Consider the following 27100-nt stretch of genomic DNA (forward strand, 5'->3'; position numbering starts at 1 on the left):
TGGCACTGGGGATGCCTATAAAGGTACATCAGGGAGGGATAGGGTTCGGAGATGGGAGGGCAGATGCCAGGAGGCTACAGAGGGCATTGTGGTGCTGTTACTGGGTGGGCCTGAGCCAAAAATGGGTGGGCCTGGGCCCAGCCAAGCACACCCATAGATATGCCACTGCTTGGTGCTGAGGTTCCATCATAGAATGCTAACATAAGGTTGGCATTGGTGTGTCTGTTTGTAGACACACCCTCTTTAAGCTATGTCAATGGCAGGTGTATGGCAGTAATGTGTGTAGTTATAGTGATCTATAAACTATGCACATAATTGGGAGGCACTTCATGGCCTGCCCATGCACCATCATATGTCCACTCCTTTGCAGTTAAGTGCTATGACTCTTAGGTGCCCCCTTATATGCCTGGTGCACATAAGCATCTGCCAATTTGTTGGCGCCTTTAATGTGCCTTAAGTGGAACCTACCTTAAGGCACATCAAAGGCCTTAAGTGGAACCTACCTTTTAATTGTTGGGGACTTCTAGAACCCTCGCTAAAGATGGAGATAATACGTTTTGATAATCCACCACTAAAATGGGTGCATGCTAAACCTTTGGAAAGCAGTTTAGCAATGGCATTAAAGTTTTGAGAATCTAGGCCTTAGAAATCTAAGTTTGGCCTTTAGAATCTTCCTATGAGTATGTCACTGTAATTACTCCCTAGTAGCCTTAAGTGGAACTACCTTTTAAGTGCCAGATTATAGAATTATCCCATTTGGTTTTCTCCACAACGTTGGCACTTCAGTGCTAAATGATGACATTTTGTCCAGTTGAAGGAAAAGAACTGCATCCAGCACCATAGAATAGACCAATCCAGGTGTCCTTTTGGTTCCAGTTTTCCCAATATAAATCTACAAGTCAAGTTTCTGGCAGGATAGAAGCGAAACTATATTAGGCTACTCTGGGGAACTGGAAGCAGCTGGTAAACTCTGTAATTCCTTGCTGCGCAAGATGGTATAACAAATAAAATCAAATATCCCTAACTTTATTTTAAAGATGAGAGGAAAGTGTCTTCCAGCAATCTCTCAACAGCTGTACCTTTACATCAAGTCTTCAGGGTAAATGTGAAATAAATGTTTCCCAGGATGCTGGAATCAAGAAAACTCTCTTCTTAATGTGTGTATGTTCTCTGGAGCTGTACACGTAAGAGGAAATTTCTGGCGTTTTGCTCTACAAAGTTTGTTTCCATTTTCTCTGTCACGGCCTCGCAGCTAACTTGAATCTCTTGTCTCTTTGCTATTCTTTTTCCAGAAAACAGATTTTTTATTACTTTTTCTGGAGGGTTGTACATCCTGGATGTGCAGAAAGAAGATGCCTTGTCTACGTATCGATGTATCACCAAGCACAAGTACAGCGGGGAGACGCGACAGAGCAATGGAGCCCGGCTCTCAGTGTCAGGTGAGAGCACCACTAGACTCCATTAGGCTTTCAATGCCCCGAAATCTGTCAACTTAAGGGAGGGCATGTCTGCTATTACATGAGATCTGAGTTCTTCGTACAGCGAACGCTGCGCATAACGAACTTTTTGTCTTGCTCCCTATAACGAACTTCGTTTCACACAACGAAGTCGCCCGAGGGGCCCGGGGGGGGGCGGAACTACTCTCGCCGAAGCCGGGAACAGCAGCACCCTCCTGTCTGAATGCAGTGTTCCATCATCTCCCTCCACCTTACCTTAGATGCCGAGTTTTCCGGCTTTCTTTTTCGGCCAGCCACACACTTTCAAAGAGCAGCACATGCGCGCATGCTCTGTTGTTCAATCTTCTCCTCTGACGCAACCGGAAACCGGAAGTTGCAGGAGAAGAGAACATTGATCAACTTCAGCAGCTGCGCGTGCACAGCTTTTTGAAAGCGTGCGGCTGGGTGAAAAAGAAAGCTGGCAAACTCTGCATATAAGGTGAGGTGGAGGGAGGGAAATGTAGGGCTGCAGAACGAATTATTTTCTTTTATATGTATTCTTATGGGAAAACAGGGCTGCAGAACGAATTATTTTGTTTTACATGTATTCTTATGGGAAAACGCGTTTCACACAACGAACGTTTCACATAACAAACTTGCTCCTGGAACGGATTAAGTTCGTTGTGTGAGGCACCACTGTATAGGAAAGGAGGTCAGACCCAGCTAAAAATTTCAGTCTAGGAATAGGGCCACTGCATACCTGTGTAAAGGCTGTAACCAGCAGAGCAAGGAATGAATGTGCATTAAGATGGCTGGCCAACATGTCATGAGGGGAAAATTCTTCTATGTCCACTGTAATTTGCAGTTTTGGAAGATGCTGCAAAAGAGTTAAATCCTTCACTGCCTCCAGGCCTGACATGTTCAAAGGTTCCCCCTTGTTGCTGTAATGCCATACAGTTTCTTTGCCTTTACTCTTCCCCTTTCAACCAAAGATCCTCCATTCTTATCCAATCTTTCCTTGAATTCAGTTATTGTTGTTGCCTCTTGTTCTAGAAGTTCTTTTCCCCTGAAAAAGGGCTTCTGTTTTGCATAGACACTTTTCTGCTCAACGTTTGGCCTGCAGAAGAGATGTTTCAGGACTTTCAAGGTATAAGTCAGACTTCTCCATGTTTATTCCCCAGGGCCACAAACAGGCCGGATTTTAAGAATATCCTTAATGAATATGAATGAGAGAGATTTGCATGCAATGAAAGCGGGCGTGGAAATCTCAGCCAGAGACAAGTTGCAAACAAAAGTACCTGTGGGCTTTCACTTTCTAATCTGCATTTAAAGTACCCACCGATTTTGTCCTTCAGTGACAGGCAGTGGGAAAATTACCCTAGCAGCGCTTGGGACATAACAATCTACTTATAAACCTCAGCTACCTCACAGTTCAGTGTGGTTTACAGCGATTTTAAAAAGAAATTGCGCATTCACAGGGAATTACAATTCAGCTATTTAAAAAGTTTTTTTAAAGAGATAAGTTTTTAACAATTTCCTGAAATTTAAATAGGAATTGGAATGCGAGATCAAATTAATAAAGCTTTTATCTCAGAGATCTGCTTGATAAGCGAAAACTCTATTGAAAAATCACTTATAAAGAGAGCCCTTTACTGAGGGAAAAATGAAAAACCTGGAATCGCGAGCAAAACTTCTTCTGTTAACAAATTTAAAGTGATCAACAATATAGGTAGGTATTATGCCATATAGTGTCTTATAGCAGATACAACCAACTTTAAATATTATCCTTGCTTCAATTTGCAACCAGTGTAGCTTTCAGTAATAATCAGAAACATGGTCAAATTTCTTCAGACTGAAAATCAATCTGACAGCGGTATTCTGGGTAATTTGCAGCCTCTTGATGATCTTTTCACAGGGGGCTAAGTAAGTCAGGTTGCAGTAATCTAAGGTACTTAAAACCAAGAATCGAACCAGAAGCCTAAACGTATTAAAAGTGAAATAGGCTCTAATAGTCTGAAGTTTCCAGAGCAGGAAATAACATTTCCTGACTATAGAATTAATTTGAACCTCAAATGATAAATCCCGATCCAAGTTGAACCCCCAAGATTTTAATGCTTAGAAGAATAGGATTCATTGTCCCATTCAAATTTAATGTATTCTCTTTAAGCCTATTGGATGTTGATGCTACAAATAATTTGGTTTTGTCAGGATTCAGTTTTAACTTGAAGTCTTTCATCCAGGTTTCTACTGAATAAATGATGGAAGATATAAATCGTAAGGTGTTCGTTGAAAAATTTAAAAACGGGCACAGCAATTCTTATGTCACCTGCATAACTATAGAGTTTGATTCCAAAGGAGGATAACCTATTTCCCAAAGAGGTTATATAAATATTAAAGATTGTGGGAGAGAGGGGAGGAACCTTGAGGAACTCCCCTGATGGTTGTATTGCTCTAGCATGGGCCATAACCCCTGACCACCTCCTCTTTTTCTGCTGCAGTGCCTGTGGGATTAACATAACATAAAACATAAAATCAGATTTCTATACCACATAACCGTGGAGTTCCATGTGGTTTACAAAAGGTTAATTAGTCAAACAGAATAAGTAAGATCAAAGAAACTGATTGATTATAAATTTTGAAAAGAGATGAGTTTCTAATTGTCTTCTAAAATGAAAATAAGAATGTGACGTACGGGGATGATGAAAGACCTTGTCGTAGAAGGCTGCTTGAAAGGAAAGTGTACAATCATGGTATTTCTTACTTTTGCAACCCTTGACAGGTGGAAAAACAAAAAGGGGGTGAGATCTGTTATTTATCTGAAAAGTCATGCACAATAAATTAGCCAAGTATAAAGTGACCTGACAGAAGGCAACTTGTAATATAGACAGCAAAGCTTGAAAATCACACGAGCCTCCAAGGGAGCCAATGCAACTCCTGGTAAAAGGAAGTCACATGATCAAATTTCTTCAATCCAAAAATAAGTCTCACCACGGTGTTTTGAATGTCTCACCACGGTGTTTTGAATTATCCTGTTCAGACCTGAGATATATTCCAGCTCTTGACCACTGACAAGGATCTTACAATTTGAAAATGGGTGTGTTTATTGATGTGAGGTTCAGGTTGAATATGTTGCTTTCTCCAGCTAATGAAGTTTAGTAATCCAATCCTCTTTGGAAGGGTGGGAGAGGGCAAGCCTGCTCTGGCCCACCTTTGACTGTAATGAGCTGAAAGCTATTGCCTCTCCCTGAGAAAGGAGGATTAAGAAAAGTAGGCTAGAATAGTCATGGCCAACACCAAGAGCCAGATTCTATAAACGGTGCCTAGGTTAGGCGCTGATAGGCACCCTAATTGCAGATGCCTAACTAAATTTTGCACACAGCCCAAATTGATTTAACAAGTTTAATTGGCGTGGTAATTTACCACATCATTGATCTTTAATTAAAAAAAAAAAATTTAAAAATAATGAATTAAAATTGTGCACAGAATTCCATGTGGCTCTTAGTGACACCTGCCTGAAAAGTAGGCGTAAAACCTGGCCTAATATACCAGCACCTATCTCTAGGATGCCTAAGTCCACTTAGGCGCCACTAGGATGATTCTATAAAGGACATCTAGTGGTTGATTGACAACTGTATGGACTGGCACCTAAAAGTTAGGCATGGTTAGGCACCTTTAATAGAATCTGGTCCCAAATGCCTACTGTGGCTTGGTAGCAGATGGCAAAAATAATTGAACAGTGATGTGCAGGCAAAAAGTTCATTGATGCTGATATTCAGACCATGGAAGTCAGCCAAGCTGAGCCCAAATATTCAGTGCTGGGTCATTTCTGGTGACCGGCTTTGAATAGCCAGTTTATTTTTGGCTGCTATAAACTTAACTGGCTAAGTTGATACTCAGTGCTGGCTGGCTAAGTTTATAGCAGCCAAAGATAGACCAGCAATTTAAAAGGCCCGATTTGCTGCTAAACATAGCCGGTTAGCAGCAGCGTAGTGAAGGAAGGAGGTGCCCAGGATGGTGGTGCTCCTGTCACCTGCCCTCCTCTCCACCCCCTGCATACCTTTTCATAATCTTTGGCGGCAATGAGCAGCATCTCCTAGCTACTGCTCGTGCCAGCCTTAGCTCTCCCTCTGATGTCACATTCTGGTCACGCAACTGGGACGTGGTATCAGAAGGCGAGCAGGCCGGTGCGAGCAGCAGCTAGGAGGTGCTGTTTGCTGCCGCCAAAGATTTTGAAGAGGTGGGTGAGCTGCCAAGATGGTGACCAGGATGGAACACATTTAACGCATTATGTGGCATCTCTCTAAAACTTACTCCTCTATCTTGGATTCTTGTCAGAGGGATTTGGGCAGAGACTTAAGGGTGGAAACTTTGCTTAGTGCTATTAAGAGAATTCCTGGACTGGTGCACTGTGCAGAGCTGCAAGAATGTCAATTTCGCATGCAGCTTAGGGCATATTTCTCCCAATGTCAAGCATACTATGTGTAGGGTTATCATATTTTCTTCTGCAAAACCCTGGACACATAACCCTGCACTGTTCCGCCTCTAGCCTCAACCCATTCTGCCCCAGCCCCGCCCCCACACAGCTTCCTCTCTTCCCCGATGAGCTCCAGCTGCGTCTGGAGGGCCTGGAGCATGCACAGATGCGTGTGACATCATCTGCGCATGCTCAGAGGCCCCCCCCCCCCAGATGTGGCTGGAGTTTGTCGGCGCTTTCCAAACCCCGGACAAACTGCCATTTTTGAAAAGTCCATCCGGGAACCTGGACATTCCTCTAAACAGAGGACATGTCTGGGTTTTCCCAGACGTCTGGTAACCCTAACTGTGGTTAGCTTTGTATAAAATGTACTACTAAAGTGAACTCTTATTTCCATGGGCTGTGGGACTGTGATAAAATTCAAGCCTTTTGGAGAGATATTGTTTCCTTTTCATAGTATGTATCGAAATCTCAAATTTCCCTATCTGTGTTTAATGTGATGTTCTCTAAATTCTCTTTTCTGGCAATGCATACCACCTCAGAGAAATTGTTCCTTAGTAAGAACATAAGAACATAAGAATTGCCTCTGCCGGGTCAGACCAGGGGTCCATCGTGCCCGGCAGTCCGCTCCCGCGGCGCCCCCCCCAGGTCCATGACCTGAAAGTGTTCCCTACCTAACCTAAAATGTCCATACCCTATTTGCTCAGTGTCCTGTGAGGTAAACCTCTATCTGTACCCTGTTATCCCCTTCGCTTCCAGGAAGTCATCCAGTCCCTTTTTGAACCCCAGAATTGTACTCTGTCTTATCACTTCTTCGGGAAGTGCGTTCCAGGTGTCTACCACCCGTTGAGTGAAGAAGAACTTCCTTGCATTCGTTATGTAGTTGGGAAGAAATGTATTTTGAACTTCCATCCTTTTGGTACTGGAGGAACATGTTCCATGAGCTGATACAGTGGAAGCTGCTTATTACTCCAATTGAAGTCGCAAAGATTTTTTGAAAAAATGGGCTCCTTACTTGTTTTGTCCCCGATGGTTCGAAGCCAGATTCTGAATAAGCTACAGTCTCGACAAGACCTGCCTGTCATGGCAAAGTATTATTGTCCACTGGTTAGAGGGGGGAGATGAGGGTTATGTTTTGGACATTAGGGTGGGGAGGTTTGATTAGTTTGATTGCATATTTCGTTCTTATCCAAGCTACTTGAATGTGCTGTTCACTGTCGTTGCTTGGTCTTCCTTTCATCTCAAGCTATTTTGACCCACTTCAATCAGGCTTTCGCCCAATCCATTCCACGGAAACTGCACTTTCTAAAGTCTCTAATGACCCGTTCCTGGCCAGATCCAAAGTTCTCTACTCTATCTTCATCCTTCTTGATCTATCTCCTATTTTCAATACTGTTGATTACAACTACTTCTTAATGTGCTCTCTTCACTGGGATTCCAGGGTTCTGTTATCTCCTGGTTTTCTTCCCATCTTTCAGTGTGTGGAATGGTGGATTCTCTTCCACTGCTATCCTATTGTCCATTGGTGTTTCTCAAAGCTCTATCTTGAGACCTCTCCTTTTCTCCATGAATACCCACTCCCTCGGTGCACGGATCTCTTTCCATGGGTTTCAGTATCACCTCTATGGTAATGACTCCCAGATCTACCTTTTCATACCAGATTATTCTACAGTCTCAGCCTGCCTGTCTGACATTGCTGCCTGGATATCTCACTGCCATCTAATACTGAATATGGCTAAGATCAAGCCTCTTATCTTTCCGCCTAAACCCACCTCTCCTCCCCCGTTCTCTATTTCTTTTCACCTCCCTATTTCGTCATCTTTGACTCCTCTCTCTCTCTTTCTCCACTCAGATCCAACTAACTGCTAATGCCTGTTGCTTCTTCCTCTATAATATTACCAAAATCCAACCTCTCCTTTCTAAGCACACTACCAAAACCTTTATCCACATTCTCATCACCTCTTGCTTAGATTACTGCAACTTGCTTCTCTGAGATCTTTCGCTCAACCATCTCCCCTTCAATCTGTACAAAATTCTGCTGCATGATTTATATTCCGTGAAAATTTCCATACTCACATTACCCCTTTCCTTAAGTAACTTCATCCCCATCCATTGGCTCCTCATCCATTTCTGAATACAATTCAAACTCCTTTTACTGACCTACAAGTGCATTCACTCTGTAGCCCCTCAAAATTTGACAGTCAAATCTTCCAGCATTTCTTGATAAATTGCTAATTCCATATACTCCCCCTAAGGACCCTGCGCTCTGTGGACCATAACCTACTCTCAATTCCTTCCTTAAAAGTCATTAATGCCAGACTTAATGAGATCTTTTCAATATACGCACCTCAGTTATGGAACACCTTACCTTCTTTCCTTAGAGGAGAATTGGCTCTTGACAGATTCAAGAGTTCCTTGAATTCCTTTTTATACAGGGACGCCTTTGAAAACTAAGCCTCTATCCCAGCTCTTCAACCTTCAATGATCCAGAATTTTTTATTTTCTAATTTACAGAATGCACCAGGCACATTCCTTGCCTTCCTAATTGTATTTTCCTTATTTGTTTCTTTTCTTTAATTATTGTAGTTCTTACCTTATCCCTCTTGTGTCAGGTTAGTCCGTGTCCAATCTTGTCTATGTATTGTCTATGTATTACTGTGTCTCTGACTTTATTATGTACACCGCTTAGAAATATTATAAGCGATAGTATCAAATTTTAAATAAACCTTAATATCTCTCCTCACTTATCTCCCTTTATGCTCCCCTGCTTCCCATGAACTCCATTCATCGGTCAAGTCCCTCTTATCCCTTCAATTATTCCGCAAACAACTGAAAACCTGGCTTTTCTCTAATATATAACACTGTTTCCCCCCTTTCTCTTCCCTCTATATATATGCTCATGTAAATCTTTCCCCTCTCTCTTATATTTTTTAAGCTTGTAAACCGTGCCGAGCTCCACTTCCGTGGAGATGATGCGGTATATAAACTTAAGGCTTAGTTTAGTTTAGTTTATCCATACTCTTCTCCTCCACTGCCAACTGCAGACTCCGTCCTTTCTATCTGCTGCATGGTTTGCCTGGAACAGACTGCTTGAGTCGTTACATCATCAGGCTCCATTTTAGCAGTGCAGTATTCAAATCCAAGCTAAAAGCCCACATTTTTTGAGGCTGCTCTCAATTCCTAACTCTCACTCGTCATAAAATTACCTATGTCCATCTTATCATTCTTTCTGCAAGAAACTCCCCAACCCCTATATGAACTGTCTGTCCACATTGGTTTGTAAGCTCTTCTGAGAAGGGACTGTCTATTGCATGTCAAATGTACAGTGCTGCATACACCTATCAGCGCCATAGAAATGATAAATAGTGGTAGTGATGGTGATAATTGTATTGTGCAGAATATAAGGGGGGCATAACTAATATGGCTCCCATAACTAATATATATATTAGATACACTTTTAGTTAGGGCTTTAAAAGACACTAATATTATAGCTGAATAATAGAAATTCTTCAGTAACCTGTGACAAACAGCAAAGTATAAACAGCAACTAGCAGAGTACATATTTTCCTTTATAGAGCAAAATATTATGATTTAATGTCTGAAACAAGATGCTGGAACCATAACATAGCAGGCCCATACAAATAAGCGAAAAGTCACATTGACATATTTGTTGCTCAAGTTAGGAGAAATCATGTGACTATATCATGTGGTTGCAGAAATGTATTGTTTAGCAAATGAAAGAGTTTCTGGAAAACATATTTTTCTTCCAGTAGTTGTTTAGACGGTTCAGAGAGAAAAACACAACTGTTTATAAGAACATAGTTTTCTTCCACTTACATAGTTAGGGCAAATGTTGATGAGCTGGTAGTTATAGAAAATCATGTGATTGTTTCTGTAAACGAGATATTTGCAATAGAGAGCAAGGGTCAGCGTGACCTCAGTTCACTTCCTTCTATGGCTGACAGAGGTGAGTTAATTCATCGTTGCTAAGGAACGAAGTAACCAATAGAATATTGCAATTTGTAAATGGATTGTAATTGGATGATGCACCAACTACATATGTTTAATAATGAATTAATTCCTGTCATTGTTTCCAATAAAATGACCAGTCACCTGTATTGGGTAAGTCTTTCTGACATCCCATTATTTGGGGGATGCAGAAACGCTTCTCAAAGCTTTGACTATTTTTACCCTGTGTGAGAGATTTCTTTCCTGAACTCCCCAGAAATAGAATTAAGAACTAAGGAATATATGGAGGTAATAGGAGGCAGGTAGATAGCCTGAGTAGATGGTTATTTCAACCAAACAGTAGTATGCTCCTAAATTTAGGCCTGCCATTTGTTTGCCTAGATTTATGAGCCTAATTTGTGAGCCTGCAGTTGAAAATCAAAACTAAGCTCTAATTTCTTTAGCTCAGCTTGCCCTAAATTGATTCCTGTTACCACCCACTTTTTTGCCCCTAAATTTAAGAGTTTAGTGAAAGTTTGAGTCCAACTTTATGTACTGAACCCAAGTAAATTTTCAGAGATGCCAATTTGTGAGCATAAATCTCAAAAGTAAGAACCTAAATCCTTTCCACCTAATATCCAGCGGTACTTAGCTGGATAACTCCCATTGAACAATGGTTTGGCCAACTTAGTGCACGGCAGTGAACTTTACCTCAGAAATTCAATGCCGGTGGCTGGATATGGTCCCGACATTAAATAAATGGAATCGCCACCAACCGCGGGAGGTAGCCAGACTGCCTCCTGTGGTCTGAATATCAGGGCCTTTGAATATTGGGTCCAATATAAACAACATGGGAAATGTCATTGGTACTTGCATTTCACATGTAATTTCAAACAAATAAACATAAAGAACTTCAATCAGAAGTCATTAGGGTATTAGAATTAGACTACTAGAACAGTAATTCTATGATGTAATGTGCCAAATTCAAAGCTTGACCAATACTGTACTATACTATGGAAAAGCCAAGGTGTTCCCAAAACAATACTACCGTATATAATGTGCCAGATCAGAGCCATGGGGAAGAGGAGCTGTAAATTCAGTCTTTGCTGCTGGAGACTGTTAATTACAGTTCTTGTGTTCATCGTTGTTATTATTGCCATGACTTGTTTAGTGCATAGTGAATGTATTCAGCACTGTACAGAGCCAAATAATAGATCATTGCATTTCTACTTTGCTTCAGACCCCACTGAGTCCTCTCCCACCATCCTCGATGGCTTCCAGAGCCAGGAAGTGAAGATAGGGCTGACAGTAGAGCTTCCATGCATTGCATCTGGGTATCCAAATCTGGCCAGCCGCTGGATTAAGGATGGACGACCTGTACCCACAGACAGCAGGTGGACAAAGCGAAGCACTGGACTGACCATCACTGAACTGCGCATTGAGGACAGTGGCACCTACATCTGTGAGGTCACCAACAACTTTGGGTTAGCAGAGGTTACCGGCATGCTCACCGTCATTGGTAAGATTTCTTAGGCACCGTCATGATTACAGGGGTGGCTATTAGAAACCTGCTGATCTCCAGATCTTTTGCCACTGCCTGGAATTGGCTTCTCCTAACCTAAATGACACTCCATACAGGAACCCTGAAGAATTAACAGTAGAAACAGAGAAAAGAAGCCTTCCTAATCTCTCATGTCATGACTGATATTCAAATAAATTCACTCTCTGTAGATTTTCAGTCTGTATAGAGATGTGGAAGACTGTTTAACTGCTCTACCATTATCTGTGCAGGGCTGGGGCAGGAGGTAGAAACTGTAAATTGTTTGTATAGCAGCGGTATTCAGCTTTTGTGCAGAAGGGCTATGCATTTTTTTTTTTTTAATTAAAGTTTCATTTTTCCATGATCACAAAATCATTCAGTTTAAACAGAAACAAACATAGTAATTTTATACAATTAGAAATTAAATAAGGCAAATGTTCCCCCTTTGTTCTGTTATTTCAGTCCACTATTTAGGGGGGGAAGTCAAAGAAACAATCAGATTCTATTATAATTACAACATTATTTAAAGTAAACCAATGAGCACCTGAGTCAAACCTAATTTACTATCTACGAGCGCACTTCTTGTTCCTCAACTGGGGTGCTAGAAGTAATCACTACCTTGCCTGAAATAAATCTAGATAACTGGGAGGATTCAAAAAAGGTATATCTAACTCCTTTATAATTATCATTTGCAAGGAAATCTGAGTACAAAGGTAGCACCCAGTTTTATGACCTGGGGCCGCAAAATTAGAAATTGCTTCCTCTTCTTTTGGGTTAGTCTAACAACATCATGATATATTCTTATCTTTTGATTCAGGAAAAGTTTATGGGCTATGCATTTTAACGTAGGCCTACTGAATAACACTGAAAATCGACCTTCCTGTTTTTACCCATCAGATATATTGACAGACACAAGTGTCTGTTTCCTTGCACTACGATGTGTTCTTCAGTATCTAATGTAGGAATGTTATCTCCAAAGAAAATCCTTAACAGTCCAGTGCCCCTGCAACTAATTTAAGCAGGAAACAGTGTGTGGAGGGCAGTATCCCAGTTACCTGTTGGCCAGTGGCGTAGCTGGGACTCAGTGGGCCCTGGGTATGAGGACCGAGATGGGCTCCTGCCCTCACGCTCAGTAGCTTACCTGCTTGCCAGGTCTTCCACAGCTACAGTGTCAGACAGCGCTAAAGGCTGTTTGTCTAGCCAATGGGACCTTTCCTCTGCCATGTCCTGCCCATAGGAAATTGCACAGCGTGGTGGGATGTGGCCGAGGATAGGTCCTGCCAACCAGAGAGACATCCTTTAGTGCTGACGCTATAGCCGTGGAGGACCCAGCAGGTGGGCAAATAGCTGACCACCTGGGGTGGAGAGGTGCCATACCTTGGCATGCAGAAGAGAGGTTTGAGCAATAAACAGCCCCTACATTAGGTAGCCCTGAGCATTTTGCTGGGCTTGCTCAATGGTAGCTATGCCCCTGTTGTTGGCATGGTATCACATAGCTTCAGAGAACATAAGAATAGCCTTATTGGGTCAGATCAAAGGTCCATCAAGCCCAGTAGCCCGTTCTCATGGTGGCCAATCCAGGTCCCTAGTTCCTGGCCAGAACCCAAGAAGTATTAACATTCCATGCTACCGGTGGTGGTGAAAGAGGATATTAGCTTTAATGCTTTATTTTCTGCTACCATTACTCTGTAGGGAGGAGATTGCTAAAGAGGGAGGCAGGAGACATTATATATTCACCAGGAACTAAGGAGGATTTATGAGGCACGCCTAGACCATACCAAGACAGTCTCTCTCATAGCTGAAAGACTGCTCTGACCAAAGACGGTCTCTCAAAGGGCCTGGAAGCACAACAGCAAGAGAGAATGTAACCAGCAAGTGGGCTGAACTGGAGAAGTGTGTGTGAAGATTCTAATCTATCCCCTTCCCCACCTCTTCATTGCTTCTATAATCTGGGACATGCAGTGTCTCTCTTAACCCATTCCACTGTGGGAGGAGATGGAAGAATGCTGACCACCTAACAGTCTATAGTAACCTTCCCCTTTTTCCCCTTCCCGTCAAATTTCCCTTGTCCCTAAGGGCCTATCATTTTCTTTTCTTTTTTTTTAAGTTCAATAATTTTTATTAAGTATTTTAAAGGATACAAGAATCATTTAAAGTACATAGAAACAAAATAAAGCTTTCTGTATATAAAATATATAAATCTATGTTTAACTGTATAGGAGCAAAGGCTCCAGTTATTAAAAATGTATGTAAGGGATATATAAGATAAAGATGAGAGAGAGCAGTAAAGAAAAAGGAAAGAAGAATGAAAGAGAGAAGAGAGGAGAAGAAAAGGATAACAGGAGTGTCTAAGAAGATGAGCGTACATAGGAGTCTAAGAATGACCATGGAGATTTGTTGTATTTCAAGTTCATGCAGGTTCGGAATGTAACTCTCTTCTCATATGCATAGGATTCAAATCTATGATACATACTCAGAGAGTTCCACCAAAAGGTATAATCTAATAGCGAGGGTGATTTCCAATTTTTTAGAATGTGCATGAGAGCAGTCACCAACATGGTATCAATGAGTTTAGGTGGACAATTTGATTGTGTGAAACATGGGTGTTGAGAGCGAAGGATTACAATGTCTATAGAGATTTCTTCTGAGCAGTTAGTAATAGATTGTATGGTGTTCCAGACATAGGTCCAAAAAGAGCGGACTAGAGTACAATGAAATAACATATGATCAAGGGTTCCTTCCTCTTTCAAGCAGTTCCAGCAAACAGAGTCTTGCTTTAAGTTAGCTTTCCACATGCGATGTGGGGTCCATATTGCCTGCCACATAAGAAAGTACATTTTCTATTTTCTATCATTTTCTGTTAAGCACAGATGAGGTTGATTCTTCTAAAGACTGAACTAGCTAGCTGGGGGAATTGTTGCTGAAAAATTACCCCACTCTGACCAGATAAATCTGACCCGCTAAATGTGCAAGGTATTTAAGTTTAGCTGGTTAAAAGGGAAACACTTCCAGAGCTAGTCCAGGCCAAGCGGGAGGGGAGTGAAAGAGTTTGCAATTTAGCAGGTTAGCACTGATTAGGAAATTAAAACTAGGCAAATAATTGAAGGCTTAAATCTGACTGGTCAGACTCTTAACTGGCTCAATTTAGGAACATTTTGACCAAATTCCTGGATGAGATTTATTTAAAAAAAAAAATCTCATTTTTTTAAAGATATTGGGTTAAAATGAACCAATTGCCGTTTGCTTGGCAGTTTTTATGGCTTATTAGATTTAATATACTGACCTTCTTAGCAGTAAAACAAGGTGGTATACATCAGTGGTTCCCAACCCTGTCCTGGAGGACCACCAGCCAGTCGGTCTTTTGGGATAGCTCTCATGAATATGCATGAGAGAGATTTGCATATAATGAAGATGACAGGCTTGCAAATCTGCCCATGCATATTCATTAGAACTATCCTGAAAACCTGACTGGCTGGTGGTCCTCCAGGACAGGGATGGGAACCACTGGTATTAATCAGGAGGAAGAAAGGAACTCCATTTCAGTGATAGGACAAAGAAACAAGAATAGAGGAGCGTTCATCTGAGAGTATAGAGGAAAGAAAGAGTAAATGACAAAGGATCCTGTTCTCTGTGTGCTATATCATTTCCCATTATTGAATTCCTTTCTATAACGCCTGCATTCTTTAGTATTTACAACAAACCTCTGGGTGATTCCCTCCCTTTTTTCAATATGGAAGTCCATCGCAGAATAATAGACCTGTGTAAATTCTATCAAACTAGTATCTTCACCGGATAAAGCTCTTAAACATCACATATAATATCTAAAAAGTGGCGTAGTAAGGGGGGGGGCTCCATCTTGCTCTGGGTGCCGGCACCCCTCCTCCTCTCTGCCCCCCCCTTTCCCACTCTTCTCCCTACCACGCATGTGCACGCCCCTTCCCTGTCCCTCTCGAGTTGAGGGGTGCGAGATGGGACAGGCTTCACATTCCACAATTTATTTTTTTAAAAAATTTTATCTTTATTTATTTTTTTAAAATTTTATCTTTATTTCACATTCCACAATTTAAAAATGTTCATAAGAACGTAAGAATTGCCGCTGCTGGTCAGGCCAGAGGTCCATCGTGCCCAGCAGTCCGCTCCCGCCGCTGTTCGGCCATGGGAGAGCCAATATTTCGAAGTACCGCCAGAAGAACAGTCAATAAAGATAAGTGTTAAATGAACACATATATAACAAAGTTTTTCCTTTAATAGGAGTTATTTCGAGAAGGCGTGACGGTACTGTGATTGTCCTAGTGGCAACCTATGCTTTGAATTTGTAAGCACTTTGGTTGATTGGCTGAACACTCATCTTCACACTATTTAATTTAATTTAGGTGTTATATTTGCGGCCTCTTTGCTGAGCAGCAACAGCCCCGAAGCCCTTTCTATGGGCATCGGGGCCTTTAGCGCAGCGCAGCCGCTAGCGCGGCTTTGTAAAAGAGGCTGTTGATGTTTACGAGCTTTATCCTGTGAAGATACTAGTTTGAGTCCCTCCTTTTGCCACATTTTCCTGGATATAGACTCTCTCTCTGATATTCAGAGAGTTTTTTGAATGCTACCAGTGCTGACATCAGATATTCAATTCCAGTTCCTATATGTGTTTTGGCATTAAATATCCTTTTTTTTAAAAAAAAAAAAACTGGCTAGTGCATGACCTGTTACATTTTGGGTTTTTAAAAAATATTTTTTATTGAGAACACTACAAGGCAGCAATTTCCAAACTCTGCATGCATACAATCTGAAAAGTCATACTGACATCCTACTCAACCTCAGTTATAACACTAGAGAACAAAATATTTTTATTATTCCCATCCCCCCAGTACAAGAATACCAAACTCACAGATACCTCCCTCCACCTCCCTCTCTCACCCAATAGGTAAACAAAGGAGAACTGTTAAGTTAATATTCAGCCTTAACCAACCATGGGTCAGCGGATAAAGATAGGACAGCTATTAATGCAGTTTTATTTACTCACCAAATCTGGCTGATTACGTCTAAATATCAGGACATAACCAGACTCCGCCTCCAGAATAGTCCCACCATAGTTGGCTTGAAGTTCAGCTCTAATCGGTCATTTTGAGTGGCACTAACCAGTTAAGTTCTGCTGCAAATGACCTGATAGCCATGAATAAGCAAGTTAATTGGTTGGCAGCTGTTCCCAGCCGGTTAACTGGCTTTGAATATCTCTCACTTTGTGTTTAACATTACTAATCCTACTCTCTGAAATAGCCTTCCTTCCTACCTCCATATGATATCCTCCCATCAACAATTTAAAACCTCCCTCAAACCTTCTCTTTCAATAAGCTTTGAATTCATTAGGATTCCCTCCTCTCTTAGCTGCTGGTGTTTCAGACCTAGATAACACAGCCTTTTACTTTCTTCCTCCTTTCCCTATTAATTAAATTGTAATTTTTATTTTCTTTTTCTGATATTAGTATTTTATTGACCCTTGAATAAACCACATCATGGAGCTCATTTTCAAAGCACTTAGACACACAAAGAGGTATTTTGTGTGTCTAAGTGCTTTGAAAATGAGCCCCTTTATTATTTGCTATGCAAACTGCCTTGTTGGCTAGACTTGAGGGTGGTTTATCATATAAACTTTGAACCTGGCTGGTCGTGGCCTGGTGTAGTCGGCATTTGTGTAGTCGGCATATTTAATTTCTGCTAGGGTTCTCAGTAGCTGGCAGGAAGAGAAAAAGATTAATGCGATTTCATTTTTCTTATTTTAATGGAAAGATCCCCTGCATGTCACCCTCACACCAAGGAAGCTGAAGACGGGGATCGGCAGCACAGTGATCCTGTCCTGTACCATCGCTGGCTCGCCAGAATATACCATCCGTTGGTACCGCGACACAGAGCTGGTAGTGCTGGATGGCTACATCTCTATTCAGGGGGCCAGCAATGAGACCCTGCTAATCACTGCTGCACAGAAAAGCCATTCTGGGGCCTATCAGTGCTTCGCCACTCGGAAGACCCAGACAGAACAGGACTTCTCCATAATAGTACTAGAAGGTAAGTAGGTACCTGGGCGTGTCCTCTCATCTCTGCTTGATCAGCCTTTTCCTAAAAGCTGATCTGGAATCAGAGCACTGAAGTAAAATGGCCCTGTGGTGAAGGGCAAGTGATAGGATTGAGTCCCATGGGAGTCAGGTTACAGCAGACGTCTCTCTGAGGGCTTTGCTGCAAGACCTCCCTGACAGTGGTGCAACCTCTGCGCACATTGTAGCAAGTTCTGATCCATTTGGGTTGGTGGAAGAAAGCCACATGGAGCAATAAGAAAAGGGAGTCCCCTACTGTGTGCATTACACTACACCGTCAAGAATGAAGTGGCAGTGCTGACTAAAGGCAGCTGGCATCTGGATCACTCCAAGCCAGCTGTACCTTGGGACAATTAAAATCCCTTTCTTCTTCAGACTCTGTTCACCATCTTTTCCTGTCAGATTGTTAATAATAATAATAATAATTTATTCTTATATACCGCCATACCCAAAAATGTTCTAGGCGGTTCACAACAAACTGGGCAAGTACATAAAAATACAGATGAAATACAACAGATTGGAATAAAAGAAACTTAACAATAATGAGTGGAATGCATTTACAATATAATGCGGATAAAATACATGAAAAAAATAAAGAAAAAAGCTGATAAAATACCAGCTTAACAGGCAAAAGACATGCATAAAATACAAATAAAATATCAGCTGAATCTAAACTAATTAACAGTTTAAAAAAGAATGCAGTTAAAAAACTAACCTAACCGGCAAAGTTGATGCATGTAATACAGATAAAAATACATCAAAAGAACGAAAAAGACTTGTTAAAAAATAGCAGTGCGTTAAGATACCAACTTATTTTTTGTCCATTGATATTTGGTTTCTGGAAGTCAATTTGGGGGACAAATTATTCTCATTCTTGAATCATCTATCCCCTTGTATATGAGGCGATAATATGTGGTACATTACTTCATGTTAAACCTACTTTAGATAAATATAAAAGTCGCCTTTTCATGATCTTGACAGGAATAGGGGTTCAACTGATTACTCGTATTTGGAAAAACTATGATAGGATTAATTTTACTTTTTGGTGGGTAACTGTGTGTACTACGTATAAGTATGAAAGGATGATGGTGGAACATTTGGGGACCAATAAGTATGGAGTCCATTAACTAATTTTATTTCATTATAATTAGGGTTATGTTTCTTTCTTTCTTCCATTAGAGTCCTTGCACATCCAGGGAGGGTGGAGGGGTGGGGGGAGGGAAACGTATTTTGAGGAGTTAAATTAAGAAGAAAGAAGTTGCCCCCGCTGAGTCAGACCAGAGGTCCATCTTGCTCAGCGGTCCGCTCCCGCGGCGGCTCATCAGGCCAAGTGCCTAAACAGTGGTCCCTGATTAATTTTGTAACTTACTCAGGGACCACTATTATTTCATTATAATATTGAAATCATATCATATGTATTATTGTTTTAATAATTAAGATAAGAAGGGGAGAAAATGATTGTTTAATGTAATAATTGTATAGTTAATAGTGTGTTTTTATGCAGTTTGTATGATTTACCATTTGTATTGCACTATCAAAGTTTAAAAATCAATAAAGATTTACAAAAAAAAAAAAAGATACCAACCTATCAAAAAGTTGTGTCTTTAACAATTTTCTAAAATCAAAATAGGAAGAGACCTCTAGAATGATTTTTACAAGCCATGAATTCAGTTTAGTGGCTTGAAATGAGAGGGTTCTCTCGAGGAACTTCTTATAACGACAGGATTTATGGAAGGATAACTAAACAAGTGTACTCTGCGTATGATCTTGTTAGCGTGACTCAAGGAAAAATGAGGCGCAAGGTAACCTGGTGACAATCCAGAAACTGATTTATAACAAATACAAGAAACTTTAAACAAAATTCTAGACTCTATCGGTTTCAAATAAAAAAGTTTCAAATAAAAAAGGGGCAATTGATGCTTCACCTCCCATCTAGGACTCCTAGAACTGAGTCAGTGTTGTGGACCACCTGAGCCCAAGATGAAGCATCATACAGGGTAATTTCCAACAGATAATGTATTGGGAAGCAAGAGGGGAGAGAGGAAGTCTTGCAAACGTCATCCTAATTACCTGTGCTGGGGAGCTGGCAATGCTTTTTAGCTAATTTGAGTGCCCCCCCCCCCCCACCTTTCTTTTGTACTCTGTCTATGTCCAGAAGAGCAGACAGTGTTAATGCATGAATCTCCACCTACTCTAAACTTCTTCCCCCACCCCCAGCCCATGCTGGTAATACTGAAGTGACTGACTGGTTTTTTTTTTTTTAATCTGTCCTCCCATTTCCTTCCTTCTCCACACCTCTATCCCTACAGATGGCACGCCCCGCATCATTTCCTCCTTTAGTGAGAAAGTGGTCAATCCTGGAGAGGAGTTCTCCCTGATGTGCGCAGCCAAAGGTGCTCCTCCACCAACCATCACCTGGACCTTGGATGAAGAACCGACACAGAGAGACGGTGGGCACCGGAACAGTCAGTACACCACGTCCGATGGCACCACCATCAGCCACATGAATGTTAGCAGCCCGCAAATCAGGGATGGAGGGGTATACCGCTGTGCTGCCAGGAATTCTGTTGGAAGTGCCGAATACCAAGCCCGAATAAACGTAAGAGGTGCCTGTCCTACTTTTAAATATCAGAGGAGGGGTCAATTCATTTCCTTTCTTCTAAAACTCCTTGTTTCCCTATCTCTTAGTCCCCTTCACCATTCCCTCTTGTCTGTCTGTTCCTGATCTTTAAATTAAGATCATATCTAAGCCTCCTGGTGTAGAAATGATCAAGCATAGACTGAGGGGAACTCATTTCCCTGTATCTGATGCTGGCACACTTTGGGAAGCCCCTCTCCCTATGTCTGACTCTAGAACAGACTGGAAGAGCTCTTCCTCCTCTGTCTTATATTAGCACACCCTGGGGAGCCCCACCCCCCCTCCCTCCCTTTGCCTGATTCTAGAACACACTGAGAGAGCTCTTCTTCCTTTGTCTTATATTAGCTCCCCTCCCTGTATCTAAAATTGGTTTGGACTAATATTAAAATTGGTAGACCTCCTGCTCAGGTTATAATGAATGGACGCAGTGAGTTCTGAGCAACAGAGACTGCGACTCTTCTTGGAGTCAAAGGATGTCTGTCTCAGTAGGATTCAGATAATTTTGATCAGTGAACGTGATTGATAATGTTAAGGAATATTTGACCAAAGCCTATGATAACTTTGTGTAAGCCTGGAAATGTACTTTGTCCTGTGATGGGTGGAGATCTATAAATGGGTCAGATCCCTCCAACCATTCTGTTCCTTGTTTCACTTGATAACTGTCTCTGCCCCTCCATTTCTATATACTCGTGGTTCTTAACCTAGTCCTTGGGATACACCCAAGTTAGTCATGTTTTCAGGATAGCCACAACAAATATGCATGAGACAGATCTACATGGACTGTCTCCATTGTATGCAAATCTATCTAGGGCTTATTGATTATGCAGATCCTGAAAGCCCAAATGATTAGGTGTATCCAAAGGACTAGGGTGGGAACCCTTGCTATGCATTGACTATAATAGTTTCATACATCCTTTCTATATCATGTCTCTCCATCCAGTCTTTCTTTCTCTCTCACTCTCTCTTTTGAACATTAGTAATATTGAAGAGAGTTATTTTAAGCCTGTTGTAAATGAAGTTCTTGTCCATTTGTAAACCATGAAATGTGAGTGCAGGAGTGCAGAAGTTCAGGCCTCAAGTGCTACAAAGAGGCCGGGTTGTCAAGATTTCTCTAATGAATATGGATGAGATAGATCTGCATATAATTGGAGGTGGTATTTGTGCAGATCGCATGTATATTCATTAGAGATATCCTGAAAACCTGGCCTATTTGTGGCACTCAAGGCCTGAACTCCTGCATCCCTGTCTTAGATCACGGGGACATATTGAGGGGAGGAACAAGGGATGAGGAATGGTTCTTGTTTCTGTTGATTATGGCATTAATTGAACTAGAGCGCTGGAAATCCAGCCTGGTCAGTTCTGTACTGACTCTTGGGAATTTGAATAAAATCAGGGCTCTCAAAGTCCCTCCTTGAGGGCCGCAATCCAGTCGGGTTTTCAGGATTTCCCCAATGAATATGCATGAGATCTATGTGCATGCACTGCTTTCAATGCATATTCATTGGGAAATCCTGAAAACCCCGACTGGATTGCGGCCCTCAAGGAGGGACTTTGAGATCCCTGAATAAAGTGGACAGCTCTAACACAATAGGGTGGCCAAGAATCAGTGTAACAGCAGCCTAGATCACAGTGTGTGTGTGCAGTGTACTTATAGCATCACTGAGCCCTGATCAGTATGTGTGCAATGTAGATGGGCCCTGAATAGTTTGAGGTCGATAGCCAAAACGATTTATGTGGTTGACTTCAGAATTCACTGCATAAATCATTTGTGCTGAAAATTCAGGGCTGGGGAATGCATAAATTTTGCCTGGACAACTCAATGTTCAGCCAAAGGATGTCTGATTAGGAGGAAGAGAGCCAGGAGGCACTCAGGGGAGTGATGCCAAATTTTATATGGATGGTGTTTCTATTCAGTGCTACTCAGATAAATTTATCTGTTTAAGTAAGATGGCATGGATAGCTGTCCTAAGTGAAATGGATAACTTTATTGATTTAAGACTAACACTTCATTTTTGGCAGTATGACTTACATAGTGTGGCTGAAAATCTGCCTATGGATAATTGAATAAGCCATCTATTTTTCTTTATATAACAGCTGAATACTTCTGTGTGCAGGGTTTCCTATACAGTGCATGTACACAATGTGTTTGGTCATGCACATAAGGGATAGATTCAAGAAAGAACACCAAACTTTAGGTGCTGAGCTGATGATATGCCATTATAGTATAAGTCTGCAGTTTCATGCCCAACTGTAGGTGCAAGCAATTATATATATGTCAAAGGCTGGTGCACACTTAATGCCTAGGTTCATCTTTTGATCATTCCATGCCCCTTCCACATCCATGTCTTCCTGGTAGTTGCACGTGATAGAATTTGTGCACAAAACTTCTAGAATAGCAGCTAAGGGCAGTTGGGGGATACAGTTGCTAATTGGTGGCATTAGCACCAATTTATACCAATTTAAGCCAATAATCATCTGTTAATTTAATAATTGGCTGTTAATTAGAGTTAAGTTGCATTCCCAACTAGCCTTACTCTATAAATTTCCATGTGCATATTTAGAGCTAAGCGTAAATTTAGGCACGCAAGTTTTATAGAATTAGGGGAGTAGTGTATGAGCAGTGTATGTGCAATATGCCTAGTGTCACAGGGCCCTGTGTGTAGAGTGTGCAGTATCATTGGTCCTTGACCATGAATAGTTTGCACATAATGTTGGGCTCTATGAAATGTGGAGGTAATTCCATAATGGTGTGCCTATATTTAGGTGAATGCCGGTACCTCTCTTGCTTTATAGAATACTCGCATAAACATCTGGGTCTTTATCTGCCATAATTTACTATATTACTATGTAATAGGCCATGTAACCAACAAGCTAAATAACAGTAAATCACCTGGATCAGATGGTATACACTTCAATGTACTGAAAGATCTACTATTAATAATCTGTAACCTATCATTAAAATCATTTACAGTACCTGAAGATTGGAAGGTGGCCAAAATTACACCAATGTTTTTTAAAGTGTTCTTGGGATGATCTGGTGAACCTGATATCAGTGCTGGACAATTACTGAACACATAGATAAGATAGAGTTGAATGGGACAGAGTCAACATGGATTTCGCCAAAGGAAGTCGTACCTCCTGTTGATCTTGTTTCCCCACTTCTGTCAAAACTTCACTAGCTTCCGGTGATTTCTAGGATTCACTTTAAATGTACCTGCCTAATTTTCAAGATCCTACATGGCATTCTTCCTCCACTAATCCCACTATCCTGGAATTCTTCAAGATCTGACACTACCAGATCCGCCCACATACTCAAACTATCTTTCCCCTCATTAAAAGGTGTCATGTATGCAAGTAAATTAGGGAAATCCCTTTTCTTCAAATTCACTGAGCTTTGGAACAACCTCTCTGCCCCGCTCATTCCAATTATTCCGAAAGCATCTGAAAACCTGGCTTTTCTCCAAAACGTAAAGCTATCTATTTAAAATGTAAAGCTAGCTATCCTCTTCATAACCTCAAATTTCTTATTATGTCCTTCCCTCATTTATTGAATTACCTGTAAACCATGTCGAGCTCTATCTTTATGGAGATGATGTGGTAAACAAACTTAAGGTTTAGTTTAGTTTAGCTTACCTCACCAATCTGCTACATTTTGTTAAAGATGTGAATACACATATGGCTAAAGATGAGGTGGTTGATTTTCAGAAAAGCTTTTGACAAAGTCCCTCATGCGATACTCCTGAGGAAATTAAAAAGCCATGGAACAGAAGGCAATGTCATGATGTAGATTGGGAACAGATTAAAAGATAGAAAACAGAGAACATGGTTAAATGGCCAATTCTCTCAACGGAGGAAGGTGAATTTGGGCATATTACATTACATTACATTACATTAGGGATTTCTATTCCGCCATTACCTTGCGGTTCAAGGCGGATTACAAAAGGTTAATTTAAAAAAGACAGAATTACAATGATTAGCTAGAGAGGTAAGTTGTAGATCTTAAGAGCATTTAGAGGTCGTGTTGTTATTGCTGTTTCAGGAATTTCTTGAAAAGTGTGGTTTTTATTTCTTTTCTGAATGTCCTATAGTCTGGGGTGGTCATCAGAAGGTTGGAGATCTGGTTGTCCAGTCTTGCGGCTTGAGTGGCTAGGAGGCCGTCGTGTAGTTTTGTTCTTTTTACTTCTTTGATTGGGGGGGGTATGAATGGGGAGTGCGTTTTTCTGTGTCTGGTACTGGGTGCTTGGATGAGGCAATTGTTCAGGTATGATGGGCTGTCTCCGTGTAGGGTTTTAAATAATATGCAGTAGAATTTGAAATGGATTCTTTCTTGGATTGGGAGCCAGTGTGAGTTGATGAAGGCTTCAGTGATGTGGTCATGTTTTTTCAATGAGTAGATGAGTCTCAAAGCTGTATTTTGGATTGTTTGGAGTTGTCTTATCGTAGTTGCAGGACATGGAAGGAAGAGTATGTTACAGTAGTCCAATATACCTAGTATTAGGGATTGTACTATAAGTTGGAATTGTGTTCTTTCAAAGAATTTTCGGACTTGTCTCAGGTTTCTCATGATTGCGAATGATTTTTGAATTGTTTTATTTATTTGCGGTTGCATTGTGCAGCATCTGTCTATGGTCATGCCTAGTAGTTTTATGGTGGTTTGGATGGGATATTTGGTTGCGTTTATGTCTAGGTTGGTTGTGGTTTGGATCTTGTCATTTTCTAGGAGGATGAATTTGGTTTTGTCTTGGTTGAGTTTAAGTTTGTGATTTTTCATCCAGGTTGTGACTGCTTCAAGTGTTTGGTGAAGTTTGTCTGTCATGGTAGGTTTAGAATGATCGTATGGGACGAGGATGGTGATGTCATCCGCATAACTATAGGAGGTTATGCCTAGATTATCCAGATGCGTTCCTAGAGAAGCAGTGTAGAGATTGAAGAGGGTAGGGGATAGTGGAGATCCTTGTGGTACGCCGCAGGGGTTTGACCAGGATTCTGACTTTTCTTTGTTTGATTTTACACTGTAGGTTCTGAGTTTTAGGAATCCTTCAAACCAGGAGTATACTTTATCTGAGATGCCTATTGCATCTAAGATCTGTAGAAGGATGTTGTGGTCTACTAGGTCGAATGCCGCCGATAGGTCCAGTTGTATGAGTAGCATTTTTTTTCCCTGTACTAAGTTGTTGTCTGACGGTATCCATAAGGGAGCCTAGTAGTGTCTCTGTGCTGAAGTTTGTTCTGAAGCCTGATTGCATGGGGTGGAGTAGGTTATGGTCCTCTATGTAATTGGTGAGGAGTTTGGCTACTAGGCCTTCTATAATTTTGACATATAGCGGAATTGAGGCTATAGGTCTAAAGTTAGATGGGAGGTTTTGTGGTGCTTTTGGGTCTTTTTGGATTGGGGTGATGACAATTTCGCTGAGGTCAGCAGGGAATGTGCCTTCTGTGAGCGTGAATTGGATCCATTGTAGAGTTATGGTGCGGAATTTTACACTAGAGGTGGTAAGGAGATATGAGGGGCAATGGTTGAGGTCACAGGAGGCATGGCTGTATTTTTTGTAGAATTTGTTGAATTCTGACCATTGTATGTTAGGGAATTGAGTCCAAATTCTGTCTGCTGCGATTGCCTCTTTTCCTGTAGGGTGGATTGTGATTGGATTTTGATGGGATGGGTTAAGGATGAGTGTGGCTCTGGTGTTGGTGATTTTGTTCTTGAAGTGTTCTGCTAAGAGGGTGGGTGATGGTGGAGGTGTGTTCGTGGTGGTAGTGTATGGTTTGGTGTCTGTTAATTCTTTCAGGATTTGGAATATTTTTTTGGAATCTTGGGTTTCCGTGCCTATGAGATTAGTATAGTAGCTTTTCCTCTTATCTTTTAGTAGATTTTTGTATTGTTTGTTGATTTTTTTCCAGTCGGTTTTGTCACATATCACATATCACACGGATTTGTACTGGGATCAGGGCTTTATAACATTTATAAATTATCTGAAAATGGGAATGGTGAGGGAGGTCATTAAATTAGCAGGTGTCACAAAGTTGTTGAACTGCATGAGAACCTCAGGCGATTGGAAGACTGGACATTCCAAATGTCAGATGAAATTTAGTGTGGACAAGTGCATTGGTATAGCGAGGGTGAGAGACGCCCTTCCCATGCCCTCATCTCTGCTCCCCCCCCCCCTTGCTACTTCCCCAATCTCCCTTGCCACGTGTACGCCCCCTTCTCTTCTCCCGTACCTCTAGTTGTTCACTGCCACGAGTAACAACTTCAACGTGCTCCCCACGACCCCAGTGCATCTCCCTCTCATGTCATTTTTTTCTATAAAAGACTGTTCATATTATGATCATATGTACTGTATATGATAGTAGGCCTACAGCTGTGTGATGGTCCTGATTTATTATAATTTTTTAATTTTCATGAATTATTTTTGGTTAGTGTTGGCAAGTAATCTGATAATCTTTTTGAGTGTTAGGTTTAGGTTTTAGCTTTCAGCATTTTGGGCCCCGTGAATGCTAAAACTGGCAAGTTGAAGCAAAAATAATGCTTGTGTCATTAATGACTTGAATCAAAATCTGAAGAAGACATAAGTCAGCCTCTTCCATTTGTGCAATCACAATTCAATTTTTAAAAAAACCACATCAACTTAGGGCTGGCCATAGGCCTAGGTAGACTTAAGATAGCAGAATTCAGGGAGCAGTGGCAGTGGTGTGATATGTGAATGGCACTACATGCACTAAAGCAGCCTACATGCTTCAGGTTTTTTAAGTACTTAAAGACAATGAAGTCCTGCTGTGACCCACTCCCTCTAACAGGAAGCTTGCATAAGGGAGGGGACATGGCAGGCCTTGGAGTGCTCAAGGCCTAGAGACATGCATGCTGCTTATGGAACTCGGGATTCCCAGGTAGAAGTAGGAGGCAGACACCGATGAAAGGTGAGAGCAAACTAGTAAATGGAAGATTATGATGCTGGACACGGTGGGATGAAGGAGAGAGAGAGT

The 27100-nt window shown here is 41.3% G+C and overlaps 1 protein-coding gene across 2 annotated transcripts in view; it reads left to right on the forward strand.

Annotated features, from left to right (window-relative positions):
- DSCAML1 (DS cell adhesion molecule like 1) overlaps window positions 1-27100 on the forward strand; it is a 361981-nt gene that overhangs the window by 214394 nt on the left and 120487 nt on the right. For both annotated transcript variants that reach the window (XM_033919234.1, XM_033919235.1), the window contains 4 exons: window positions 1293-1439; window positions 11099-11377; window positions 17177-17452; window positions 19788-20084. In XM_033919234.1, the coding sequence (XP_033775125.1) occupies window positions 1293-1439; window positions 11099-11377; window positions 17177-17452; window positions 19788-20084 (999 nt within the window). The remainder of the gene's footprint in view (window positions 1-1292; window positions 1440-11098; window positions 11378-17176; window positions 17453-19787; window positions 20085-27100) is intronic.

This window comes from Geotrypetes seraphini, chromosome 13 (assembly GCF_902459505.1).
Source record: "Geotrypetes seraphini chromosome 13, aGeoSer1.1, whole genome shotgun sequence".
Lineage (NCBI taxonomy): Eukaryota > Metazoa > Chordata > Amphibia > Gymnophiona > Dermophiidae > Geotrypetes > Geotrypetes seraphini.